The sequence below is a fragment of the Poecilia reticulata genome, chromosome 9 (genome assembly GCF_904066995.2).
Source record: "Poecilia reticulata chromosome 9, P_reticulata-male-v2, whole genome shotgun sequence".
Lineage (NCBI taxonomy): Eukaryota > Metazoa > Chordata > Actinopteri > Cyprinodontiformes > Poeciliidae > Poecilia > Poecilia reticulata.
In genome coordinates, this window is record NC_088838.1 from 24,414,576 (window position 1) to 24,438,970 (window position 24,395).

General features: G+C 37.0%; 2 protein-coding genes across 4 annotated transcripts in view; both read left to right on the top strand.

The window, feature by feature from the left end:
• Positions 1–4,825, top strand: part of lifra (LIF receptor subunit alpha a) — a 29,027-nt gene extending 24,202 nt beyond the window's left edge. The window contains exon 18 of the mRNA XM_008418235.3: positions 83–4,825. Coding sequence (XP_008416457.1) covers positions 83–754 — 672 coding nt within the window. The 3' untranslated portion in view covers positions 755–4,825. The remainder of the gene's footprint in view (positions 1–82) is intronic.
• Positions 4,826–5,898: 1,073 nt separating this feature from the next.
• Positions 5,899–24,319, top strand: spef2 (sperm flagellar and cilia associated 2). Of its 3 annotated transcripts, none has more exons than XM_008418232.2 (42): positions 5,899–6,091; positions 6,363–6,465; positions 7,651–7,882; positions 8,058–8,228; positions 8,376–8,498; positions 8,628–8,704; positions 8,820–9,042; positions 9,203–9,391; positions 10,059–10,246; positions 11,486–11,657; positions 11,763–12,081; positions 12,216–12,289; positions 12,423–12,489; positions 12,828–12,887; positions 13,457–13,497; positions 13,745–13,839; positions 14,237–14,484; positions 14,588–14,663; positions 14,760–14,914; positions 15,153–15,230; positions 15,347–15,427; positions 15,970–16,074; positions 16,186–16,301; positions 16,659–16,786; positions 17,369–17,507; positions 17,610–17,747; positions 17,839–17,984; positions 18,823–18,873; positions 19,005–19,047; positions 19,129–19,197; positions 19,282–19,411; positions 19,493–19,606; positions 19,791–19,929; positions 20,802–20,874; positions 20,964–21,120; positions 21,220–21,326; positions 21,515–21,697; positions 21,925–22,017; positions 22,727–22,897; positions 23,048–23,260; positions 23,989–24,111; positions 24,220–24,319. In XM_008418232.2, exons 1-42 carry the CDS (start codon positions 6,034–6,036, stop codon positions 24,250–24,252), a joined length of 5,301 nt encoding a protein of 1,766 aa, XP_008416454.1. In that variant the 5' UTR covers positions 5,899–6,033; the 3' UTR covers positions 24,253–24,319. The 3 variants fall into 3 exon arrangements, with proteins under 3 accessions (XP_008416454.1, XP_081466879.1, XP_008416455.1); XM_081610753.1 differs by having other exon boundaries at positions 24,060–24,111; XM_008418233.2 differs by having other exon boundaries at positions 19,496–19,606.
• The last annotated feature ends 76 nt before the right edge of the window (positions 24,320–24,395 follow it).

The following is a 24,395-nucleotide window of genomic DNA, read 5'->3' on the forward strand; positions in this document are numbered from 1 at the left end:
ACTCTTCTGTACTCGCATCTACAAATGACCAATCACCATCCATGCGAAACTGACCCTGTAGTCTCCAATTTGTGCCTTTCAGGGACCTTTGGACGTGAAGCCGTTTCCCCATAGTATGGTCCACATCATAGAAAAACCCGAGCGGGATTTTAGTAAGGACACCCTCGTTATCATTCCTGAGGAAGAAGATTATGATGGAGAGGGAATTGGAGACGAACCAGTAGACACGGATGAGCCGCAGCTGTTGCGTTACTACAACCAGGTGGTGGATGAGCGCCCCATTAGGCCGCGGTTTCCAGACTCCTCAGTTTCCTCCTCGTCTTCTATAGATTCAGCCAACACTGATGTGACGTACACAGGTATCCAGACATCCCACTCTTCTTTGGTCTTCCCTTCAGAGTCTCAGGGATTCTCTGAGGGCTTCCAACCACTCTCTTTAAGCAGCGGGGATAGAGGAGAGGGTTACCACCCACAGATGCACTCAGTAGCCCTGGGTGGAAACCTAGCATCTCCTGAGCCCATTGTGCAGCCTCACCATGTTGGTTCTGGAGGCTACAAGCCCCAGAACTCCTGGCTTTTAGACTCTCCCAGTGAGGGGGCTGAAAATAGTCCAGCCCCCTCACTAGGTTCACCCACCTCTGTAGCTTCTACTCAGTTCCTCCTTCCTGATGGCGAAAGACACGAAGAAAAGAGACAACAACCATCAGCAGCAGCAAGCTGGTTCACCAACCTGCTGTCATCTGCAAAACCGTGACATCATCTCATTTTGGGTTAGTTGGGTAAATCCCTCGTCTTTTCTGTCACCATTGTCTCATATCTACATGCAAGGAAGAATCCTCTCACTGTAGCACTGCGTTGTTAAAACTTGCATCTTGACTGAGTTAATGCCGTTCAAGGTGTCTTTACTAAAAAATCCAATAATTATACAAGTTATTTTGTTCCCACTTTTCTTTTTAGTGGGATATACATTAAAATGTACATGAGAAAATGGATTTTGTCAACAGATATCTACAAATTTGCAGTCATGTCTGTGCTCATAAGACGGTTAATGCCCCCCCAGAAAGCCTGAAAGTTTTAAATTATTTTAAAAGCTTATTTGTATGAGATGCTGTGATGGCCAATCATCTTGCATTTGCAGGTTAGTTTTTGTTATGTAAATATCTGGAGTCCTCTAAAAAAAACTGGGAGCAAAAATAAGTTTCTCTGAAAGCACTAAAAAATTAGAAGTCTTAAACACTAGAAACGTGGGGTTAATGCAGTGTTTAAAGTTCTATTTGTGCATATTCTACAATATATGCATTTAAATTAAAGTCTGGTGTTTATTCTGAGCACAATGCAATAGACTTATTTTAGCTCAACATTTAGACAATTTCTAAAACCTGAACTAATTAAGATATTAAATGGCTTGTACTTGTACAGCGCTTTATCAACTCCAGAGGAACCCAACACTACTAGGCGCTTCACACCACATTCACACACACACATTCACACACTGATGGTGGCTAGCTACTACACTGTAGCCACTGCTGCCCTGTGGCAGTCTGACAGAAGCAAAGCTGCTGTCTTTTCTGCTGTCAACTGATGAGTTACTGAAAGACAATGTCAAGTCGCTTTAACAAAGAAAAAAAATAGTACTAAAGTAGCTTCCTTTTTTTTTATATATAGATTTTTAAAAAAATTGCTGTTCTGAAAGATGCACTTATAAAGAAGTGGTGCTTTCTAATGCAGTCTGGACATGTGGGGGGTTGAACCTTTCGGATATACACTACAATAAGCTAGAATATTACAAATTTATGTCATTTATTGAGCAAACTGTTACTATTGAGATTTTTTGTTTTGTCTTCCATATCCAGTGACGTTTATTTTGTTGAACACATTTAACTTCAGGCCAGTGTGTTTTAAAGCTATGCTGAGCATTATTGAGATTATTATGGGTATTAAATGATCCTTTCCGTGTACAGCGCATAAATTGTCTTCAAAACCGTTATGCTTCCAAGAATTTGCACCATTTCACCTTTCACTGCCTTACCCCGAAGTATTTAAAATGTTCTGCAGGTATGCAATTTACAACTGATCCAAAATGCACTGTATGGAGTTAAAAATCCTACTTGAGTGTTATTGTAGAAAATTTTATTTAATCTTTATATTTTACTTTTTTTATGTGAACTACACTACATTTTATTTTGTCTTTGAAATGCATACAGCCACTTTCTATTTTTTTATGGTTGGGGAAACTACAGTGTATGTCGACAGGGCCTAAATTGTTATTGGACTCTTTTGTTTATCAAAACTTAAATGGTTGGAAAAATTTGTTTGGGCATGACATCTGAATTAAGGGGCAAATATAGATTTTCCAGTCGTGCCTTTTCAATTTTGTTCTGACTTGTAGCTCCAGGTAATTGTATAATTTGTATCTTAAGAAATTGAAAGTTTTTGAATGGAAAGCCAGTGTACACAAGGCAACTGAAAGTGATAGTAGTTTGGAAACGAACTCAGACGTGTATATCAGTTTAAGTGACCAATCGAGACAAGAATGACACTAAATTTGCAGGTCCAAATTTGAGTTCATGAATTTGAATATTAATATGATGATTTGGTATGATGCCAGTGAGAAGGAATATGCCATGAGAAATGTTATCTTGAGTGCAGTAGCTTGGAGTCTTAACAAACCAGCTACGTTTCTGCTATGAGCCCAGTCTGCTTGTAATTTGCGGCAGTGATTGTTTTGGACAAATCTTTGAATCTATGCGATTTCTGACCAGCATTGTTACTCTGATGCCCAAAACGGTCATCACTCCCATTTGTCCAAACAACTGCGTCACCAGTAGTTATACAAATCTAAATTTTTTTCTACACGTTTTAAATGTTGGGGTAAAACTCCACTGCAATTATATTGCAGTCAAAACATTATTATCTGGACACCATGTGTCACTTCACCCACTCTCATAGTGCCTGTGATTAGTTGCCCCCATAGGTTGTTAGGCAGAAAACATCACTTCAAGTAGGAGGTGGAAAAGATAAAATACTCATACAGCAGCTGTAACTAAATCATCTATCCTTCATTTGGCTCAGACACAAAGAGAAAATGCTTAGTTTAGTTTTTCTGGTTAGACATATAGAGGAAACATTTGGAGAAAGAGTTGTTGTTTTAGTTAGATCTGCAGCTATTAGCAGGTGTTTGTACTGACGCAGAAAACGTAAAACTAAAATCTTAGCAAAAGCAATTATTTTCCTAGCTAACAATCTGTACCTCGCAAACTACACCTGCATTTATCTTGATAGTCTTGCTGTAAACTTCCCTCACGTAGCTACAACAAGAACAGTTGGGTCTTTTCCCTCAGGTTTGTGTTGACGTTTTACTTACATTTGAAATGTTTAATTGTTAAATAATCCTGGGCCAAAAATTGTTTGCCACTAAGAGACAATATTATGACTATTCTTTTCCGTTCACAGATATGGTTAGGATATTTCAGATAGCTGTTTTTTTTTTTAATTAATTTTATTTGCAAGGCAAATCTTTTCTGTTTACATGACAGGCTTCAAGATGGCATCAATGAAAACATTGTTGTCAATCATGTGGAAGTGCCTCCATGTTTTCATGTTTTTTTTTTTAAAGACTTTCAGTTTCAGGTAGTGCATTTTTGAAAGTTCTTATCTGCTTAGAACAACTGGAAGGCCTATCAAGATTTCTATTCTAAGCTTTTGGGATTTTAGGTTTCCTTTCTCAAAAATATATTTGCCCTTTAAAGAGAGTCTGTATTTGGTAAAGATGCACCATTGGTGAGGCTTTGCTAAAGTATCTGTAGGGAATGTTTATCCTTTGGGTAATACTTCTCAAATTCTCTGGATTCCCTATTGTTTCTCTTTTTTTTTTAAGTCGGAATGGATTCTTTTCGACTGACGGTTGTAAATTACTTTAGTGCCTCCAGCCAACAAGCTTTAACAAAAATGACTGTGACATGGAAACACTATTAAAGGATGTTTTTACAGTTGAGATACTGGTAAGGGGCAATCAGCAAAGTTTTTTCACACTTGCAAACTTTTTCTTTAGTTTGTAAAACTGATTAAAAAGATATGAGTGTGCAAAAATGGCTGATTACCTTCAAAGTGTCATTATTGATTGTTACAGAATTTTATTTAAATGGCAACTTTAAAAAAAATGTTTATATGGAAGTAACTGATTTCTTTCCTTCTCATGACAAAATGTTATACTTTATCAGATATATTGGAGATTAATTGAAATATTTTTTTCATGTAATAAAATGTGAAGTTTTAAAAAAAAAATCATAAACCAACTTAATACTGTGTAGCTGAACTTTCTCTTTATCATATCACAAACTAATTTTTAATCAGTGTAGATGTGACCAGAAAAGTCATCATTGATGTGCGCATATTATTTTTCTTTCAAGCACATTTTTTTTGTTTGCTAGAAATTGCCATCTCTGGGGAAACAGATATGCAGGGTCCACTTGCTGTCTAACATCTCATTATTAGCTAAATAGTTTTGTGAACTTTATGCATGCTACATAAACTGTAAATACAAAACAGTGGCTTTGTGAACCTTTAAAATTGTTAACATTTTGTCATATTTGGCTTTAAACACTAACACATTGCATGATAATGTGACTTAAATGTTATCTGTTAAACCAATTTTTTCCCCCCTGGATATCTGTAAAATGTAGAGAGTATATTGCAGAATATTTTATTAAGGACCTGATTAGTGTAGAAATTGCTTCTGAGTGAATGTGTAATTGTAAGAATCAATACCACAGATTGCTATCATTCTTGTTTAAATTTTAATAAATTGCTTTTTGTCTGAACACTTGCCACTTTGTCAGTGTTGATTTCATTTCTGTGCTTGGTGAGTTAATTTACTCTTCAAAGAGTTTACTACTTTCCTTATTAGTGTTGAGTATAAAAATTTTATTTGAATGTATGTATGCGACACACCCCAATTAGCTAATTAACTCAAAACATTTGCAAAGGTTCCCGGAGCCTCTAATGGTCTCAGGCTGGACCAGTAGGCTGCTGAGGAGACGAATGTCCAGAGGACAGTCAATACAAAAGGTTATTGCTAAAGATCTGGTTGTTTAAGCTTATTTACTGAAAGTTAGGTGGGAGGAAAAAGTGTGGTAGCCTGTCAGATGAAGGTAAAGATCACTTTTCATTTGGAAATCAAGGTGCTACAGTATAAAGGAAGAGTGGAGATGCACATAATTCACTTTATGTGAAGTCCAGTGTAAGTTTAAAACTCAGTGAAGATTTGGGGACCAGTTGGTGCAGGTCCACTGTTATTGAAATCCACAGTCATCTGGTTGGAAATTTTAGAGCATTCCTTTGTTTCTTCAGCTGTCAAGCTTTATGTAAATGCTTAACTTTACCAAAACCTGTTTCAATGAACCAATATCATCAAAATAACAAGAAATAAATGCTGGAATTATTTCAATTTGAGTATAATTATACAATATATAATTTTCTTTTTCTAAAATTGACAAATATTTTTTGCAATATTCAATTTCTTTAGCTGTACCTGTAGATTGGCCCAACTTTAGTTTTATTTCCTATTTCACCATTTTAGATCAAGTCAGTCTTATTTCTGTTTGTCAAAACGGAACATTTTCAATAATTTACTCACATTTATTTTGAATTTATTTGCACAAGACCACCTCTGGCTGCAGTGCACGCTCCCTACACAGGGGAACAGATTTTTACAGGGGAACAGAATTTCCCACGAAACCCGGACCTGCTAGAAATTAGATTTGTGAAAAATGAAAGTACTCTTAAAATAAAATGTAATTTACATTACATTGCGAAAGTATTAATTCCCCATGAACTTTTTCCGCATTTCTTCAATATATTTTGTTATCAGCGTCATCGTCATAGATCTCCTGGTAACGCTGTTTACATATCACCATGGCAACAAGGTGAAACTGAAGTTTCATTCGGTGTTGATTTTTGCAACGATTATATTATCTAAAAAGGAGATACTTCTCATTGAATTCCGTATGAGGTGATATTTATTCATCAGAGACAATGTCAGATATTTTGTGCTCGTGGCTGAACCGTGAACTAGGGCTCTCTGAAACCGTAGGTAAGTGTAAATTAAAACAATCCTCGTATAGCTAGCCTCATTGGGCTAACGCTAACGCAATAAATACCTCAATGCAGTTGTGCGGTGAAAGTGCTTCGTACATTTTTAGCATTTTGTTAAAAAAAAATTGACATTAAGTTTTAAAGGCATGGCACAACTGTGCCTTTGGTTTTGATGTCTTAGATTTGAATTGTGAATATGTGAGCACAGAACTTTCTGAACTTTATAATTTATCAAAGTTTATGACACCATCTTTGCTGACTGTTCTTAGACGCCAAGAACGTTTCCAAGGATTTCTCAAATGGCTACCTATTCGGAGAGATACTTAATAAATATCAGATGCAGGAGGATTTTCATATGTTTCTGAAAAGCGAGTAAGTTCCATATTGTGAAACTAGTGATTATATAGCACCTTTCAAAAGTTCAATGTAAACTTTACTTAATTGGAATTATTTGTGGTAGGCCAACTCACAAGCTTATTAGAATGACAATTTATAATTTGTTGTTTTTATACACATGTACAGTGAGATTAAAACCAACTCCAAAAACAGTGCAGACAGTGGAAGATATAAAATATCAACATAAATATGGTGGCATTACATACATACCTACATGTACATATAACCACCATGTGACTAGCACATAGCTTTGAGTATTAATAGCTTTCAGGAAGAACTTGTTTTTGAGTCTGCTTTTGTTCTGATGCACTTGTAGCGCCCCCCTGAGGGCAGCAGGTCAAACATGTTGAAACCAGGGTGGGAGCTGTCCTCTGTTATAGCTCTACTGGGGCAGTAGAGCTATAACTGGTGTAAATGTTCACCAGAGAGGGAAGGGGGGTGGGGGGCCAACAACCCTCTGGGCTGCCTTTATGTCCTGTCTGGAGCCTCTCCCTATCTGCAACAGTGCAGCTGCCATACCAAACTCTGTCCTACTCTTTCCAGTTCAAAGATGATGGATGAAAATGTACTTTGTGAGATGGTCAAACTTATGAGATTCTTTTATAACCTAACCCTGCTGTGAATGCCTCCACTACTTTATCACAGACTTGTCTGTTGAGCTCCTTGGTCTTAATGATGCCGTTTATTCATTTACTAAAATCCTCTGAGACCTTCATAGAGCCACTGGAATTATACTGGGATAAAATTATATACAGCTGTGCTCTTATTTACTTTATTAGGCAACTTCTGAAAAAAAAAAAGTTGGTTGAACTGGATTTTATTTAAGAATATCAAAGTTAAAGGGGAGGAACATAGAAGAACACCAAACTTTACACATTGTTGTTTAAAAGAGTAACTTCACAACTTTGTGCTGTTTTGTGTTGGTCTATCACATGAAATCACAACAGAGTTTGATGTAGAATCATTCAGCCCCAGTTTGACCATGGTAGATTTTAAAGTAGGTGATAAAATGAAGTCCAGATTCTTCAAAAGCAATGAAATAAACCTTCACCCCAGTACTGAACTCAAGGTTTCTAATCAAATACCAAATTCAACGTCATACTGTTTGCCAACAAATTTAAAGTGTTCTGCAATCATTAAATAAAATTTTTTTAATTTTAGTTCCTCCAATGCCAAAACCAATAACTTTTCTCGGCTTGAGCCAAGTTTTAAGCTTCTGGGGGTCAGCTTCAATAAGAGCACAATCCAAGATCTGATGAAGGAGAAGCGCGGTGTCGCCACAAACCTTCTTTACCAGCTCTACGTCGCACTAGAAGAGAAGAAGCCTGCAGGAATCAGCCGTGTGGTGAAGCTGCCCACCCTGCAGAAAAGGGAGTCTGAAATCCACTCCAATGTAAGAGCATTGAATAAATGTGTAAGGTATTTTGCAATACCAGTAATTAAAGGCTAGTGTCTGTGGATAGTATGCTCTTTACCAATACTCAGCTGACTTTTACCTTTCCATTTGAATTCAAAATTAGTAGACTGATAGTTGATATTGTGACAAAAAATGTCACAATTTTATACAGCAACGTCCTCCGGCGGTGTCAGCCAAAGAAGACCAGGGTCTTCCGGAAATTACCCAGGATAATGAAGGTAAAGACCACCAACTGGATGATTTGTCTAAGGGGATCCTACCTCATCAACACAAGAAGCTACCCAAAATCCAAGATGAGAGAAAACTAGAAAAGAGCGAGAAGGTAAAAATTATGGAAAATAAAGTACAAAATGTGTACTCTTCTATTCAGTTTAACCTAAATATGCCTAGGTTTGTGGAGAACATACAAATGTTCCTCAGACGCTTGATAACACAATCATCATTATGTGGGGACATTTGTGAGTTACAGGGTGTTCTTCAGAATTTCGATGACTTGATTCTGACCAATGCGAAGCTGCTAAAGCCACTGCACTCCAGTGCAGATCTCAGAAAAAAAAAGAAGCAGGAGCAGCTCAGAGAAAAAGAAGTTCAGGTTTGATCAAGATACAAACATTTATGTGAATCTTTTCATTTTGCAAAAGGAAAGTTGTTTTTTGTTTTGTTTTTGAGAATAGGTTTCTGGGATAATTGTTCTGCTTTTCCAACTGCTTTGCTTGTGCAGATGGTCCAGGCTGAAATAGCCATGTTTGAGGAGAAACAGCACCAACTTGCTAAATCTAGTTATGTGACCTTGTCATGGTAAGAGAAAATGGAAAAGTTAATGAAAACAATATTACATTCATTTGACACAATTTTATTCAAATGGTTCTGTTTGTAGAGTTGTATACTTATCTTTTATATTTATTATTTTCAGCCCCAGTGACCAAACCATCCCCGCAGACTCTTCCCTTAGTGCCGTCATACAGGACACCGACGTCCCTGCAGATAAACCAAATAAAGTGGCATTACAGTCCAATGCCAAGTATATAGAGGGCATCCGGCAGCAGCTGAAGGAGAACGCTATGGCTCGAGAGGAGAGACAAAAACGAGTAGACAGATTTCTGATGGAGCAGTATAAAGCGCGTGAATCTCAGCAGGTAAAACTTTGTGAAGTTATGTATTCCCAACAGGAACAAATACTCACAGTGGCATCTGTTTCTGTGGCGTAGGAATTTCGCATATCAGCCAATTTGTTTGAGGAAAGTAGATATCCTCAATCACGTTGTGCTGTACTATGGTTCTAAACCTCTGTCTCAGGAGGCGCAGCTTGAAGAGCAAATGGTGCGTCGTCTGACTCGTCAGACGCAGCAGGAGCAGCGTTTGGCTGAACAGCTGATGCAGATACGGAGGCAGAAAGAGGTGATTTTGGAGAATCGCCTGTTCAGAGAGGAGCAGTACAAGTGTCAGAGACAAAAGGATTTTAAGGAAGCTCTGGACAAGGAGGCGGTGAGAAGCATATTCAGTCATTCTTTGGGTGATCACTGCAAAAGTAAAATTTTACAGCGTATGGCAAAATATCTGTATGCACTTGAAAAACGATAAACCCAACTTAAAAGTAAGTTTTTATCAGGATATATGGGGTTGTTTTAAATACATACTTCTTGACCACAGATTAAAAAGTACTATAGTTCCACTGGCCGACTATTTCCCTTATAACATGGGAAAAATGTGTTAATATAAGTGAAATAATCTTCCAGTGGGACTAGTACTTTGTCAACAGCAAGACACAGAAGCTTTAAACAAGCTTCTGTGAAAGTGACTTGCAAGTTAGCTTTGTGTTATTTCAAGCGTACAAAGATATTTGCACTAAAAACCCAACAAAAAATAAGTGAGATTTTGTGTTTTTGCAGTGTTTCCATAGGGATTTGGTATGTTGTTTTTTTTGCTTTGAGTTAGTGTGTGGTTGTGTTGTTTGGTGTTATGAACAAAAGAATTTGGTAAGATAGATATTTTTACAAGCGTGGGTAAGCAATAATTATTAAAAGAATGGCGTTGACAGATTACAACATTTAGGTAAGAATTCATTATTGTCTTAATTAGTTCCAACAGCAACATAAAGATTTTTGCCATGCTGTTTCTACTAAATCCTTGCTTTTGGTTGGACCTGGTGCAGGTTCTGGCTCAGCATGCCAAATTGGCTCGAGCAGAAGAGATCGAAAAGGAGATTGAATTTTGCAAGATGGTAGCTGCGGAGCGTGCTCTTGAAAAACGCTTGAAGCACTACGGCATCTGCTCAGAGATTTTGGGACAGATGATAGACATGGCAGTCACAGTCGGAGAATATCGCCATATCACAGAGAAGTATGTGACATCCTCGCTTTTAGAAATATGTAAGAAACAGAGAGAGTATTGTTAGTAGGGGTGCACTAATTGCAGTTTTCTGGCAACAATCTTTAAAAAAACCTAACTTGCCGATTCCGATTTTGGCCAATACCAATTTTGTTGTTGCTGAGTTGGCAACAGTGGAGTAACTATTGTTAATTGTGAATCTGCAGACATATCCTGGTGGGCTGGGCTGTCAGTCAACCCTCTCACAGCAGAGCAATAGAGGACGGTGGCTGATTTTTAGATTATTAGATAAGATTGGCTTCATATTTAAGTGTCGGGCGATCACCAATCTCCCAAAATTAAGAAAATCGGTGCCAATGTATCAGTGCACCCCTAGCTGTCAGTAGGATACTTATTTTCAAGTTGATCTCTCAGTCTGATGACAGAGAAAACAAAATGACTTTTTTGTGAAAAGGACCCTAAGTTGAATACATGTTTTTGCTTTCGCAACTTAATGATCTGAAAGATGCAACTGAGTAAGTAAAGTTCAAATCCTACAGATATTCTTATTGACTTCAGCAAGATTCGTAGTGATGCCATTATGGTGTTTGTTCATTTAATAAAATACAGCATGTTTGGAAAACTAACAAGAGTCTGTTCGAGTAATGCATCTGTTGCTACACGCTATCGGTCAGCAGGCCAAAAAAAGCTTTACTCAACTTATCCCCCGTTTACAAAAAAGTCTAATTCAGCTTTTTGGAAATACTTGTGGAGCAGCAAAATGTAATAATATTCTGTTCAATAAGCTTGTCAGGCCAAAAACTGCTGCTGAACATAGGAGGTCTATTTTGTATTTGGATTCTGCTAATGTATAAAAAAAAGAGATCTATTCAAAGTGCTAACATGCTTATGACTGCAATGATAATTATGTTGTGTTATTTTATTAGCAGTTAAAATAACATTTGTGAAAAGGGGAATCTGGTCATTTTATAATTTGTTTTGAATTTTGATGTAAATAGCTGATTATTGTATGAGAGTCTCATAGTGGCCAGCTCAACAATTATCTGGTACTTTGTGTTAATATTTAACTTAAACATATATTTTTGAACTGTTTAATAAATAAATCTATTTTTGAAACAACACTTAAATTCTGTTTTGATATTGTTCAGTGATTTGTGACCCTGAAGACATTTTTCAGATCTGTGGTCTAATTGTATCCACAATTGAAAGTCTACATTTGCTTCTTGACATTTTTCATGCCGTCATTTCCAGTCTTGTTCCGGAGAAGAAGTATAAAGAGTGGAAGGAGCTGTTCGTTCGGGGTATTCCCTTCTACGATCCACAGCAAGACACTGAGCCAGAGATTGGATTCTTGGAAACATTGAGCTCCTCGGAGCTTAAGAAAGAGGAGGTACTCAACAACCTGGATTATGATGAATACACTGTGAGTATGAATCTTTATTTCACTACTTTTAAATTCAGTCGGTGTGCTTTGCCGAAAATAACACATGGCTTTTTAAAAAAAAATTTATTCGGTTTTATTTTGAAGAATATGGTTGGTGTGTGGATGGGGCCAAAGGATATAGAAGAAACAAGGTTACCACCGAGCACCAACGACATTCTCGCATATGCTATCCATCGAATTAAAGGTATTGCTCATCCAACCGTTGTGGAACCGGCCACGACCGTTCCTCTATTTTCTATCAAGTCCTGCATCCAGGGCAAGGTTTGCCAATGCAAGAGCAAATGTCTGGCCAAGATTGTTGAAGGTTTAAAATCTTTAAAGAAAAAAGATTTTCGTATCAAGGCCTGCGTCCTGGGCAAGGCTACCTCAGGCAAGACCACATCTCTGGCCAAGATTGCTGAAGGTATCAAATTTTATTTAAAAAAAAAAAAAAAAAAAGAATGTCTTTTAAAGTTCACACATTAAAAGTGTTTAGCCCTTGTAATTTCTACTTTGCTAAAACTGTTGAAATATATAAAAGTAATGTTTCCTGCACAGCACATGGCGTCACTGTGTTGTCGCCTAACACACTGGTTGAAGAGGCGCTGAGGTCTGTCAGAGAAGGAGAGAAGGTAAATTATAGTGCTGGAACTTCTGTCTCAAGGCTTTTTAACCTGCAACTGATTTACCGTTTAATCTTAGTTGTAGATCTTAGTTCAAAGTTTAAAGCAGATGTTTTTGTTGTTTTTTTACCCAACAATATAGGCTGCAGATCAGCAGGAGGAGAAGGAGAGCGAGCTGCTTCCTAAATCCCCCACACCAGTTCCGTCAGGTGTTTATTGAAGCTGTTTTTTTCTGCACAGTCTCTTGCAAAACTATTCATACCCCTGGAACGTTTTCACAATTTTGGCATGCTACAGAGTCAAATTTTATGTATCTCATTGGCATTTATGTGATAGACCACTATCAAGTAGAGCATAATTGTGAAGTGGAAGGAAGTTCATTTTTACTCTGTCCTATTTACGTTCTCCTTCATGTAAAAAAGTTGAAGATGTATAAAAATGCTTTTCCCTGGGACTAAGTAAAATTAGTATTATTTTTATTGAAGCTGCTTATTTACCTTTATTTTGCTTTGTTTTTCTCTTTTTCTCTCTTTGCCTTTGAGTAAAGAGGGCACTCGACTTTCAGTGGATGGCGGTCGACCTTCACTGGACGAAATTTCACGGTTGTGTGAGTGTTAACAGTTTTATGTCTAAATTTAGAAAAGATACAAAAGAATTATGTCCTTTTTGTGAAGAAATAGAAACTACTTTTCACATGATTCTTGAATGTACATGACTTTCACCTTTGTTTTATTTGTTGTTGATGTTGTTGGAAGATGTTTTTAAAAAAATTGATGTTTATTTGTCTGGGGTGGCTTTTATATTTGGTGCAGGTTATACAAAAAAGGAAGCCAGTAAGTGGAATTTGTTGAATTTTCTTATTGGACAGGCAAAATTTTTCATTTATATTAACAGAAGAAATAAATTAAATGGTATTTTGGGGGAAAAAATCGACAGGAAATTCTGATGGAAAAAAAACAGAGTAAAAGCAGAGTTTATGTTTTTTTTCAATGGTGAATAACTTAACTGAATTTTTTGTCTTTGTGGTGCTTTAATAATGCCGTTTGCTCTGTGGTTGATAGAAAGCCAGTTTTCAATTCAACATTTGCGTGAATGTTGAAGTAAACCATGTTAAAATGTATTTTTATTGAAAAATAAATGTTGTTAAAGTCAAATCTTTCTTTCTTCCTTCCTCAGTTCCTAGCAAACTAGAAGAAAAAAGAGAATGTATTAACAAAGTGAGTGTTCAAGGGTGCTCATAATGAAATTTTAATACACTGTCTTAATTTTGTATTCCTTGATGCATCACACATTACATTGAACTCACTGGTATTACTGAGGATTTTTTTAAACTAGTAACATAACAAAGAGACTTTGAGAATCCTAATATTCAAATGAATACATTTTAGGCATAATTATGCCAGACCTAATATCTGTTTGTAATGAAACATATCTACTTTCACTTTCTGTTATGTGTTTATGCAGATGGCCTCGATTGCAGCGTTAGTAGAAAGGGAGCTGAGGAAAGGAAATACCATTCCAAATGAGCTGATAGTGGACATTTTAGTTGAAGCAATAAGGTAATGATGACATAACATGAACTATAAAATACTATTTGCATGGTTTAGGCAGGTCAGCTGTCCTAAGTAGGTTGACTGGTTCAGTGGGCAGTTGCCTTGCAATTGACAGGTTTTCAGTTTCAGATTTCTCTTGTCACATGTGCCTCTGGGCGAGGCATTTACCTATCTGCACTGGTAAATGCATCCATATGAAAGAGCCACTTTCATATGGATGAAAGTGGCTCTAGTATAAAGCACTTTGAGCGATCAGTATGACTGGAAAATGACTATACATGTTCAGTTGATTTAATTGTACCATATTTTATCAATTGGTCATTTGTTGTATTGAACTATATGGCTGGTTTCTATTGACGCAGATTAACAACACACACTAAAATAGCTGATTTCTTCCCATCAGTCAAGTTCCAGCTCAGACAGGTTGGATCCTGGATGGCTTTCCAAGTAACATCACTCAAGCCCAATTGCTGGAGAAAGCTTTGGGTGGGTTTGTGGAAGAAGAACAAAGCACTGAAGCCAACACATATGAACTTGTTCCTAATCCAGAGCACCTCAAACCACCAACACCTACTCTGCCTGTCCTGGACGTGGCTCTTCTGCTGGATATATCTGATGAGTGTGTGGTTAGAAGGGCATCCGCTGATAAAGGTATAATGCTGTGATTGGGGCTTTTTGCTCTGTGTTATGAAAAAGAACAAGCTAAATGTTCTTTCGTGCTCATGTGGTCATTTGCGTCGTAAAATATCTAAAGATGCTGATGCTGCTGCTGCCACAACACCCTCCCAACCAGCAGGCACCACCACGTGGACTCCACACATTACACACAGGTAACACAACGTGATCAGGCAGGAATACAGCTGGACTGAATTCTTCTCCTGCATGACTGTAATCTCAAGGTTTGAACTTGATTTTTTTTCTGGAAGAATTGCCGCTTTTCAGGAAACCTGGCCAGAGCTAGAGAAGTGGTATGGTGAGAAGCAAAACATTTTGGTTAATATCAACGCTGATGTGGAAGAGGGGGAACTTTATAGAAAAGTGGAGTCTGCCCTGTGTGAGGTTATGAAAGAGCAAGAAGAAGGTGACTTTTTTCTTTTTGCCATTTTGATGTTTAGCTGTTAAAGTCAGGTAATTTGTCAATTATTCCAAATAATTAAACGATTAGAATACTTTAATTCAAAAAAACCTCCATGCTTTTAAACACTGATAAGATTTTCACTGCTTAAGTACAGAGACATTTGTATATGAATTTGTCATCGTGTTTTACTGAGCCGTACATATAGCATTTACTGAAACCTTGCAATTAATTCCCTCCGTAGCTCCTGCTGAAGAGGAAATCCCAAAATATCTGGAAACAAGAAGGAGTTCTAGAGCCACGAGGCGGGGAAGAGATTCCAGTGAGATTTTTCTCTTAAGACATGATTTGATCACCTCATTTTAAAGTTAATTTGTCTTTATCAACATGTGCAGAAATACAATATTTACTCAAATATTGTGATTGATCCCCTTTTAGTTGCTGGGCTTCATTCTGACGATGGTTTGTCTGATATCATACCAAGAAGGAGGTCCAGCTCCATCTTTAAGTCAAAGCAAGGCAAGGCAGCTTTATTTATATATAGCACCTGTCAGCCAAAAGCAATTCAAAATGCTAATATAAAACAAAAATGTAGTACAACACATCAAATCAGTAAGATTAAAAAATAAAAAATCGGGTTAAGAGTAGGCATCAGCAAAGAGGATATTATTTTTAAACTAGACTAAGGTCTCCTGGTAATAGATTAATATATAGGTGTGTTTCATCAGCATAATTATGATACTCTACATTTTTATTCTGCAAAATTTCAAAGGATAAAATTATTTTGATATTGAAGAGGAGAGTATACCCAGAATATAACCCTGGGGAACTCCACAAGGATTTTATTTAACTTAGATTTGTGTGTGAATATGAATAGAAAGAGGGGAAGAAATTCAAATGAGTTTTTGCTCTTGCTCTAAAGATATTAAGACATGATTTGATCAGCTGTTCTTTAATCACGCCTTATACAGTTATTTTAAAGTGAATTTATACTTGTCAAACATTTTTACCTAGCATAAATACAATACTAATTCAGTTGTTACAATTAATTCTCTCATTAGTCTCCGTTGATCTTAATGAAGACATGTCGATGGACAACACAAGAAGCATAGAGAGAAGGAGTTCTGGAAAGTCCATCTCCAGCCTCAGGAAGGGAAAAGACACAAGTAAGATTGTACTCTTGATCTAAAAGCATTCATTAGGACATGATTTGATCAGCTGCTTTTGAATCATACCGTGTTTTAAAGTTAACTTGTACATTTTTGTGTGATGAAAAGGGTTTTCTGACACTGTGTCATTGTCCACTGGGTCTATTGACGGACTCAACGACAGCACCCAACCGACAGGATCATTCACATTAAATCCTCTCTACGTAAACGAACCTCTGTCTCCAGTAAGATATACTGCTTTTATTTACATGCTTTATTTGTTTATGTGGTTTTTGAATACCTGCAAAACTGTTTATTCTCTTCAACACTTAGTTGTGTCTATTGTATATATTACAAAAAGGTATTCATTTTAGCCACCTTGTAACATCTGTAGTACCTTGCAAAGCTCTTTACAGACTTTTTGTCTGGTCACAGCCACAAACTTCTGGGTATTTTATTGACTTCTTTGATAGACTTCTAGTCTCCTATATGTATTATCTGTCAGCGATAACTGATATTCATCTTTTACCTGTTTTGCTATTACTGTCCTCCTTCACTGCTGTTGATTTAGTTCATAATTTCCCCTTATTATCTTTCTCCAGCAAGTACCTGAGTACCTGTGTTCACACTGGAAAGATGTCTGTCAATCTTATGTAAACGGCATAAAGCATGTAATGCAGCAGCTGCGTTTACAGCTCACTCTTATTGATCGCCACCTCTTCAACGTCAGGTATCACGTTCAGCCTTTTGGTTTCTAGGTTTCAACTCAAATCACCTGCTGCCCTTTGTGTGAAATTTTCCATTTTCCAAGCTAATAAGAATTGATTGTTCAGTTAAACCAAACACATCTGGTTCCACGTTTAGCCAGCAACAGCTTGTAGCATATTTTTTATTTCTTTTAGAGATGCAACTAATGATTTTAGTTTTAGTTATTAATCAATCTGCTGATTATTGTGATGATTAATTGATTATTGGGATAACAAAAGGACACATTCTGCAGATTTTTCTTCTAAGCCAGTATTTAAAAATACATAAATAGAATAATAATACATAAATTTGCAATAATGAAATCATCATGATTTACACGATAATCATTTCAGTTCTAATTCTTTTGTTTCTAGATTTTGTTTTGCACTTTTAAAACACAATCTCCTGGTTGTTTCATGTCAGAATAGGCATAAATGTTATGTGTTCTAATGTGGGTGCACAGAAAAGGGCTTTAAAAGTGTTGATGGGTGAGTTTTTCTCCAAAGCATTTTGCAGTTAATGTAAATTTCTCTAATTGTATTGTAAAACTGTGACACTTCTTCAGAGAAAGATACAACCACTTTCTGACTTGCCCTGACTTGAAGCAGGAGTTAGTTTCTCAGTGGCAGAAGGTCTTCAACAGCGTACCAGACGACATGAGAGAAGACGAGGAGACCAAAGCGGAGCTTCATCTGAGGCTGGATGTAAGACTATATTAGAATATGCTTTACTGTAATGCAAAAGGAACGATTTATCATTTAAAAAGGGATAAAAAAAAAAACTGAATGGATCCGATGTATATTCAGGAGCTGCAGGAACGCCTGTGGGACATTACCGACAAGCGTAAAGAAGAAGACAATCAGGAGAGGTCGGCTTTCATGTATGATGGATGGCTGGAGGAGCAAGCATCATTGCTCACCAATCACTACTCTATGATGATACAGGTAACTTACTAAATGTATGGAACTGTTTGGTTTATGGTTTGATGTTACAGAAACACTGAAATCCCAGCATTTCCTTGGTTGTGTCCTGCAGACAGAAATGAACCGTTTCCGTGAAACACTCTGTACCCTAGAGGTCTACTACTGGGGCATGAACAGACAAATACCACTTAGGATATCTCCCAAAGATTTCAGTATCACACTGCTGAAAGAAACGGGAGCTGAAGATCAGGACAACATGTAAGAACCTTAATAATACAGTGCCTCGCAAAAAAGCATTCATTCCTCTGGAGCTTTTCCAAATTTTCTCAAGTTATAACCCGAAACTTAACTGGATTTTATTTGGATGTCACGTCATTGACCAGCAGTAAGTAATGTATAATTATGAAGTAAATTATGTTTCTCGATAGAGGTATATCTTTAATTTATTTAACCTTGATTTACACTGATAGTCATTATCATTTAGATTAAGAATCTTATTTTAAGGGAGACGGGGCAATAATAGGAGGGAGCATAAAACAAAACGTTTGCAAACAGTACACACAAATTACATGAATATATATTTATAAGAGGTGAGGCTTAAAACTGCTAAAACTCAGGAGTTCTGGGTATAATGTATTTACAGACAAAAATGTGATTGTTTAATTTCTTCCAATATAAATTGTTTTCATTCCTATTGTTAGTTTTATACCAAAAACATATAGTGATATATGTTGTTACTGCCACCCATCACAACAGATATGAGTTTTATTCCATATCACACATCCTTAGACCTAAATGCTATTGAAAATCTGTGGTGAGACCAAAATAGCTTTTTACAGACACTCTGTTAAAAGAAAAACGACTTTTCCACCCACCTCTTTATTATAAAGAGTTTTTGTTCTGATCTGTCCCTTAAAATCTCATTAAAATGCATTGAATAGCTGTCACAACACAAAGTCTAAAAAAAACGTTTAAAGAGTGTCAATGCTTTTGTACTGCATTGATATTAGTCTAGTTATTGAAATGAACACGTCGGTAAATGTGATGGAAAGTTACTAAAGGCTAATGAAAATTGCTTAAAAATATGTTTTATTAGTTCGGAGCCATTGAGCAGTGTTGTGAAGGACCAGATGAGCGATAAAAAACTGTAAGTATAAGTACATCAGTTGTCCTCTGAAAAGCCTGTTGATGCTCACTTAAACACTTTGAAGTATACGTTGTGATAAATACTCTAAAGTATGACGTTATGTACACCTGATTGTTCTCTACTTTTATTAGACCCCCTGACACCACGAAGTCTTCCTCTAAGCTGATAGAGAATGTAAATGTCACTTTTAGTGTTGTACTTTATTCTGATCCATAAGCGCTGCAGCTGCTGATTCCTTTTGTTGTTTCTTTCAAGTTATTTCGGGGGAAACTTTTAAGTGACTACGAAGAGGCTCTTCAAGCTATTCAAACTATCAAGGACATGGTAATGTTATTTTTTTGTTAGCTTGAGGAGTATTATAAATGTATGATTGCTGTAGCGACTCTTGCTGGTCTTTCAATTGTGTAGGTGTCAGTAGAATTCCAGCAGAGAGAGGCAGAAGTGCCGGAAGAGGTCGTAGAAGAAAAAGAGACCGTATCAAAGAAGACTAGTCCAAAAAGTTCTAAAAAGGAAAAGCAGTCACAAAAAAAGCATTCAGGCATGATACTTAACATGCCTAATTGTCAAATTTTTTACAATTTTTTATCAGCCCTCCTGTATAATCTTTTGCTTTCCATAGCAGCACCTCCACCAGTAGTGGAGATTCCACCCCCAAAACCTCCAGAAAAAACTCAAGAACAAGAAATTAGAGAGAAAATATATAAAGAATTTACAGCTGCTGTGACTCTTGAGGGTATGTACATCTACACTACCTGTCCCACCAACATATAGTCAAGTATTTATATTATCATGCAGTGGTTTGCTTTGACGTCTGTTCCTGTATGCAGTTACTTTTATGCACCAAGATAACATTGTATTTAGTACTTTATTAGTCAATGTTTAGCTGGGTATTTGTCCTGTTTCTGTGTGTTTTGTAGAAAATTCAATCAAGGCTCGTCTTGAACTGGTGAAAGACCGCGGTCTGACGATGATCAACTCCCTGGAAAACAAAGTGCATGAGACTTTTAACAAAATGGAGAAGCAGTTTGAGTCATGCTATCTGTCGGAAATGGAGTGGTATGATTATATAAACATCTGTTCCCTTTATGTTTGGTGTGGTTTGGCGATATATGTGTATGTACAGCAGCCCTATTCATCGTGTGGTTTACAAATGCATTCGTATCTCTTGAAATTCTCCGTATTTTGTTACATTACAAACACAAACTTCAGTAGCACAGTAGATTACAGTCAATACTGTAAACCTGATATGAATATATTTGGTTGTACTGGAACATATTTGTGTTCTTAAACAGTGTAAAGAGGGTTTGAACTTCTGTTAGAGAAACTGTAGGTTTTTTTTTTAGTTGTTTGATGTAACTCATAATCCCCCACTATTCTTAACAAATGTCTGTCAGTAGTTCATGGAAATTTAGAAAATAATTTTGGTTAAATCTGTTTATGTCGAACATGTATCTTCATAGAAACTGGATTGTTGATCATTTTCAAAACCATATTTTTTTTTTTTTTTAGTCCGTGTTGGCGCGCTGTAGATATAGATAAAATCTGACTCAGACATGGTCCAGTCAGAGTCCTGACCTAGATACAGTAAAATGCGGTATATGGCATGATTTGAAAATTGATGTTCAGAGATGGTCTCCATCCAATCTGACTCAGCCTTAACTATCATGCAATGGAGGATGGGCAAAAGATGTAATGCTCGACCTCTTCAGAGCAGCAGGTAGAGATATACCCAAAAGACCTGCAGCAATTCTGAGTGAGCATAAATGCACACCACTATTCACTACTTTGTGTTTGTCTATTCCATAAAATCCCATTAAAATGAGTATTGTGGTTGTAATAAAATGTAAAAAATATTTAGGGGTCTTAAATGCGACAAGGTGTTTTAAACATGTATTGTGCACAGAATGTTTTAATTTTTCTGTTTCCAGTATTGACCAGCTTGGAGAAGTGGTTCGCCACCACATAGAGGCTTCCAGTAAGCTGCAGTACGAGCTGGTGATGGTTTGTAAACCCTTTCATTGAATCTTTTTAATATGCTCGGGTGCTTTTATTGTAAAATCTGAGAGCGGTTTTTATGCTCTGTACTATAGGAAGACCGTGACTTCTATTTGAACGGAGATTGTCTGTTGGTTCCGGGTGTGGTTCTTCCCCCGCGTCCGCCTCCCGTGGAGAGATCAAATCGGTCCATACTGACGATTGCTCAGTTGGAATCACTCTTCAATCATCTGTTCAACATGGCTCCATCAGGTTCATGTGTACACCAAAGACTAATTGGACTGTTACTAAGTTTATTATTCTTCCCACTCATTGACCCATAATTCCTTTTCCCGTCTTTCTGTCTTTTAGGCTTTATGTCCAGCTCTGACTTTTTTTATTTTTTCCAAGATTTGGTCTCTAACAGCACAGGCAGGAGCATTGTGCCTGAGGCCTGGACAGATATGATTGAAATGCAGGTATTCAGTAGGTAGAAGGCGCTCAGTGACCAGAGTAGAGGTGGTCTTTCTCCTTGAATTTTCAGTTTCTGATCTTGGTTCATTTGTAATGTTTTATTTTTGGTAGTTTTTAAGTGTAGCAGTGAATACAGCGTATTTTTTTTCTTTTGAATGAGCAGTAAATGCCATGTCCTTTCTCTTGCTTTCAGCTGTTAGAGATCAATTTTTTGCTAACTGATGAATGTGAGCTGATAGACTGGCGGCGCTTTCTGCTCAGCGCTACTCTCCCGTGGCAACTTCCGTCTCTGTCACAGCTGCTGTATTTGTTGAAACAATATAAGGAAGCAGATTATAATGACACTGGATATATAAACAAGGAACAGTACCTACAGGTATCTCCAATGCAGATTTCACCCTAGTTTGATGTGTGTGTGCGTGTGCGTGTGCGTGCGTGCGTGCACGCGTGTGCGTGCGTGTGTGTGTGTGTGTGATTTATAACGTGTCCAACCCTGTTCTGTTCGTTTGTGAGAAAAACAAACATATAATGTATAAATAGAAACTGTCACAGAAATTAGTTTCATAGATTGGTTGATCAGCTTTTCTTTTTCCTTCTGGACAGGTAGAGTTGTGGTTTTCTGGTCAGAGCGTCCAGAAGGTTCCTGAGGACCCTTTAGAGCCTCTCCCCTACAACCGTTCATGCAACCTGCAGAAGGTAACAGGCCAGAGTTCAACTTCTTTATTTCTAATCTAAAAAGAAATTTGATTTGTCCACACCATAAACCTGAATGTCTTTTTAGTTGAATTTTACGTGACAGACCAACCCATAATTGTGAAAGGGATAAAAACATAATGCATGGTTCTAATTTAAAACGAACAATATCAAAAGTGTGTCACGAAAAATCCAGTACAGCTAATTTCCCTCAGAAGTTCCTCAGTTAGTAGATGTATTTCACCTGTGTGTAATCTTACGTCATTTATAAAAGATTGGTAAATGTCTGTAAATGTTTGTTGAATAAAAGCCAAAAAAATGTGCTGTTTACATCACACACCATGTCAGAGGACACAGAAAACGTGGAAAAAGGTGTGCCGGTCAGATGAAACTGGAATAAAACCTTTTAGCCAAACATAATCTATATTAGAAATGTGGCCATGATGGCGGCAACCTCATTATCAGTATTGATTTTTCACAGGTGTTCTCCATCCAGTGTCATTGAGAATGTGAAAATGTTCTAGGGGTACAGATACATTTGCAAGGAAGCCTAAGTAATTAAACCTTTGCAGTTTTTATAATCTACTATTGGCGATTACACAAGGATGGTGGAACTTTTGTTTTGTCTTACGTTTACATTTCAAATTAACACACCTGCGAAAGACTGAAATAATTATTAATCGATACTCGTATCAATTTGCTTCTGTTGTAGTTCTTTTTCCAGATGTTTGCAGACCATTCCTTCTCCCCTCCTCTGATGGATTATATGTCCATGCTGCAGTACTTTGCAGCCAGCCCACTCCCCAAACAGGGTTTTATCAGAGCACTTAGCATAGTGTTGGGGAAACATCTCCAGCAGCCTTTACTGAGCCTTCTCGTAAATGTGAGTATATAAAAAGCAAAGCGAGTCAAATCAAACCCAGATGTGCCGTTGAGCTATATTTCTGCATTTGTTAGATTATTTTATATAAGCCAAAAATAATTACAGAGACACACACGTTTCTTAAATCGACATAAATGTTTCTTGATACAGTCTCTGTCTGGCACGGAAGAAACCGCAGAGCCCACAACCTTCAAGTTCACTGAAGACTACAAAGATGAGGATGCTCTGTTTTCGTCTTGCAGTTTTTTTAAGGACGAGGAAGTTCCCATTTCTGCTCTGCTTAACGTCATCTGCCACAAACTCACCAAGATGGGGGGCATCACCCTTCCTCCAGGGAGCATGACTTACGAACAACACAGACAGGTATTCAGGAATTTCAATTTAGCAAATTACTAATATTTAGGTTTTGGAAGAAACTGTTCCACTATAATGTGAATTTTGATCACAATTCATGTTACATTCTGTTAAATCTGTAATAATGACGAATTACCCAGAGAGCAACGGTAGACCTCGTTTAGCATCTCCAGTTCAATTCAAGCTTCATTTAGCCAAAGCTCTTCAGAAGAGTTTCACAACACACATAACACCAGATTGGATTTAATAACTAAATATAAATATTGTGGTTGTAAAATGAAAGTGTAAAAAATTTAGCCTAATCCCAATTTAGAAGGCAACAACGGAGAGAGAATGAATTGTTAATGGAGCAGGCAGGTCTTTTGAGCCAGGCTGTTTTAGTAGGTTTGTCATCAATCTCAAACAAAAATTATTTGCCATGCAGCATGATAATATCATAGAATCTCTTCAGGCTGGCTTCAACAATAATTTCTTGAATTCTGTGTAACAAAAACAGAGGTAAAAAGTTACATTTAAGGAATATTCCAATTCTCTTCCCATATCCTGTAAAACACTCATCCAATAAGCTTGGATTTTTGGTTAGAATCAGACACATTGAGAAGATACTGATTACTCGTACGGTCCATTTTGGCAATTTTTCAATGCAAAAATGGTCACTAGGAATTGTTTGTCTTTATTTTTATTACTGAAGTTTCCTGACCTGCTAATTGGTCTTTTTGTCTCTGCTGTCTGTTTAGAATCTTGAGAATGTGTACAATGAGATGGGATACGAGTACCACGAGTCAGTCCCATTCTCTGTTATTTCTAGGCATCCATACACCCAAATGCTGATGGAGACTTCAACAAACTTCCAGCTCATTGTAAGTTTTTGCAAATTTTTCAGTATGCTCATTTATCTTCTTATTCCTAGACACCTTATTTGCAAATAATATCAATACTAATGCATTAATTATCTGTTTTTCCTTCAGAATATACTGAATACTGCCGTCCCATCACGATGAAAAGGAATTCGAATAGTTTTTGTTTAATATTTACTTTGTTGTTAAATAAACAGAAAATGCAACCATACCTGCACTGACTGAAGTGGCTTAAGCTGAACTGAAATTTGGGATTACATCATGTTTGAAACGGCAATCACCTCAGT

What these genes read in the sequence shown, in the direction of transcription:
- spef2 (XM_008418232.2), top strand. Translation starts at nt 6,034, where the DNA reads ATGTCAGATATTTTGTGCTCGTGGCTGAACCGTGAACTAGGGCTCTCT. An exon ending in GGACGAAATTTCACGGTTGT is followed by an intron (nt 12,888 to 13,456) that starts GTGAGTGTTAAC and finishes TTCCTTCCTCAG; the next exon opens with TTCCTAGCAAACTAGAAGAA. An exon ending in CAGATATGATTGAAATGCAG is followed by an intron (nt 21,327 to 21,514) that starts GTATTCAGTAGG and finishes TCTTGCTTTCAG; the next exon opens with CTGTTAGAGATCAATTTTTT.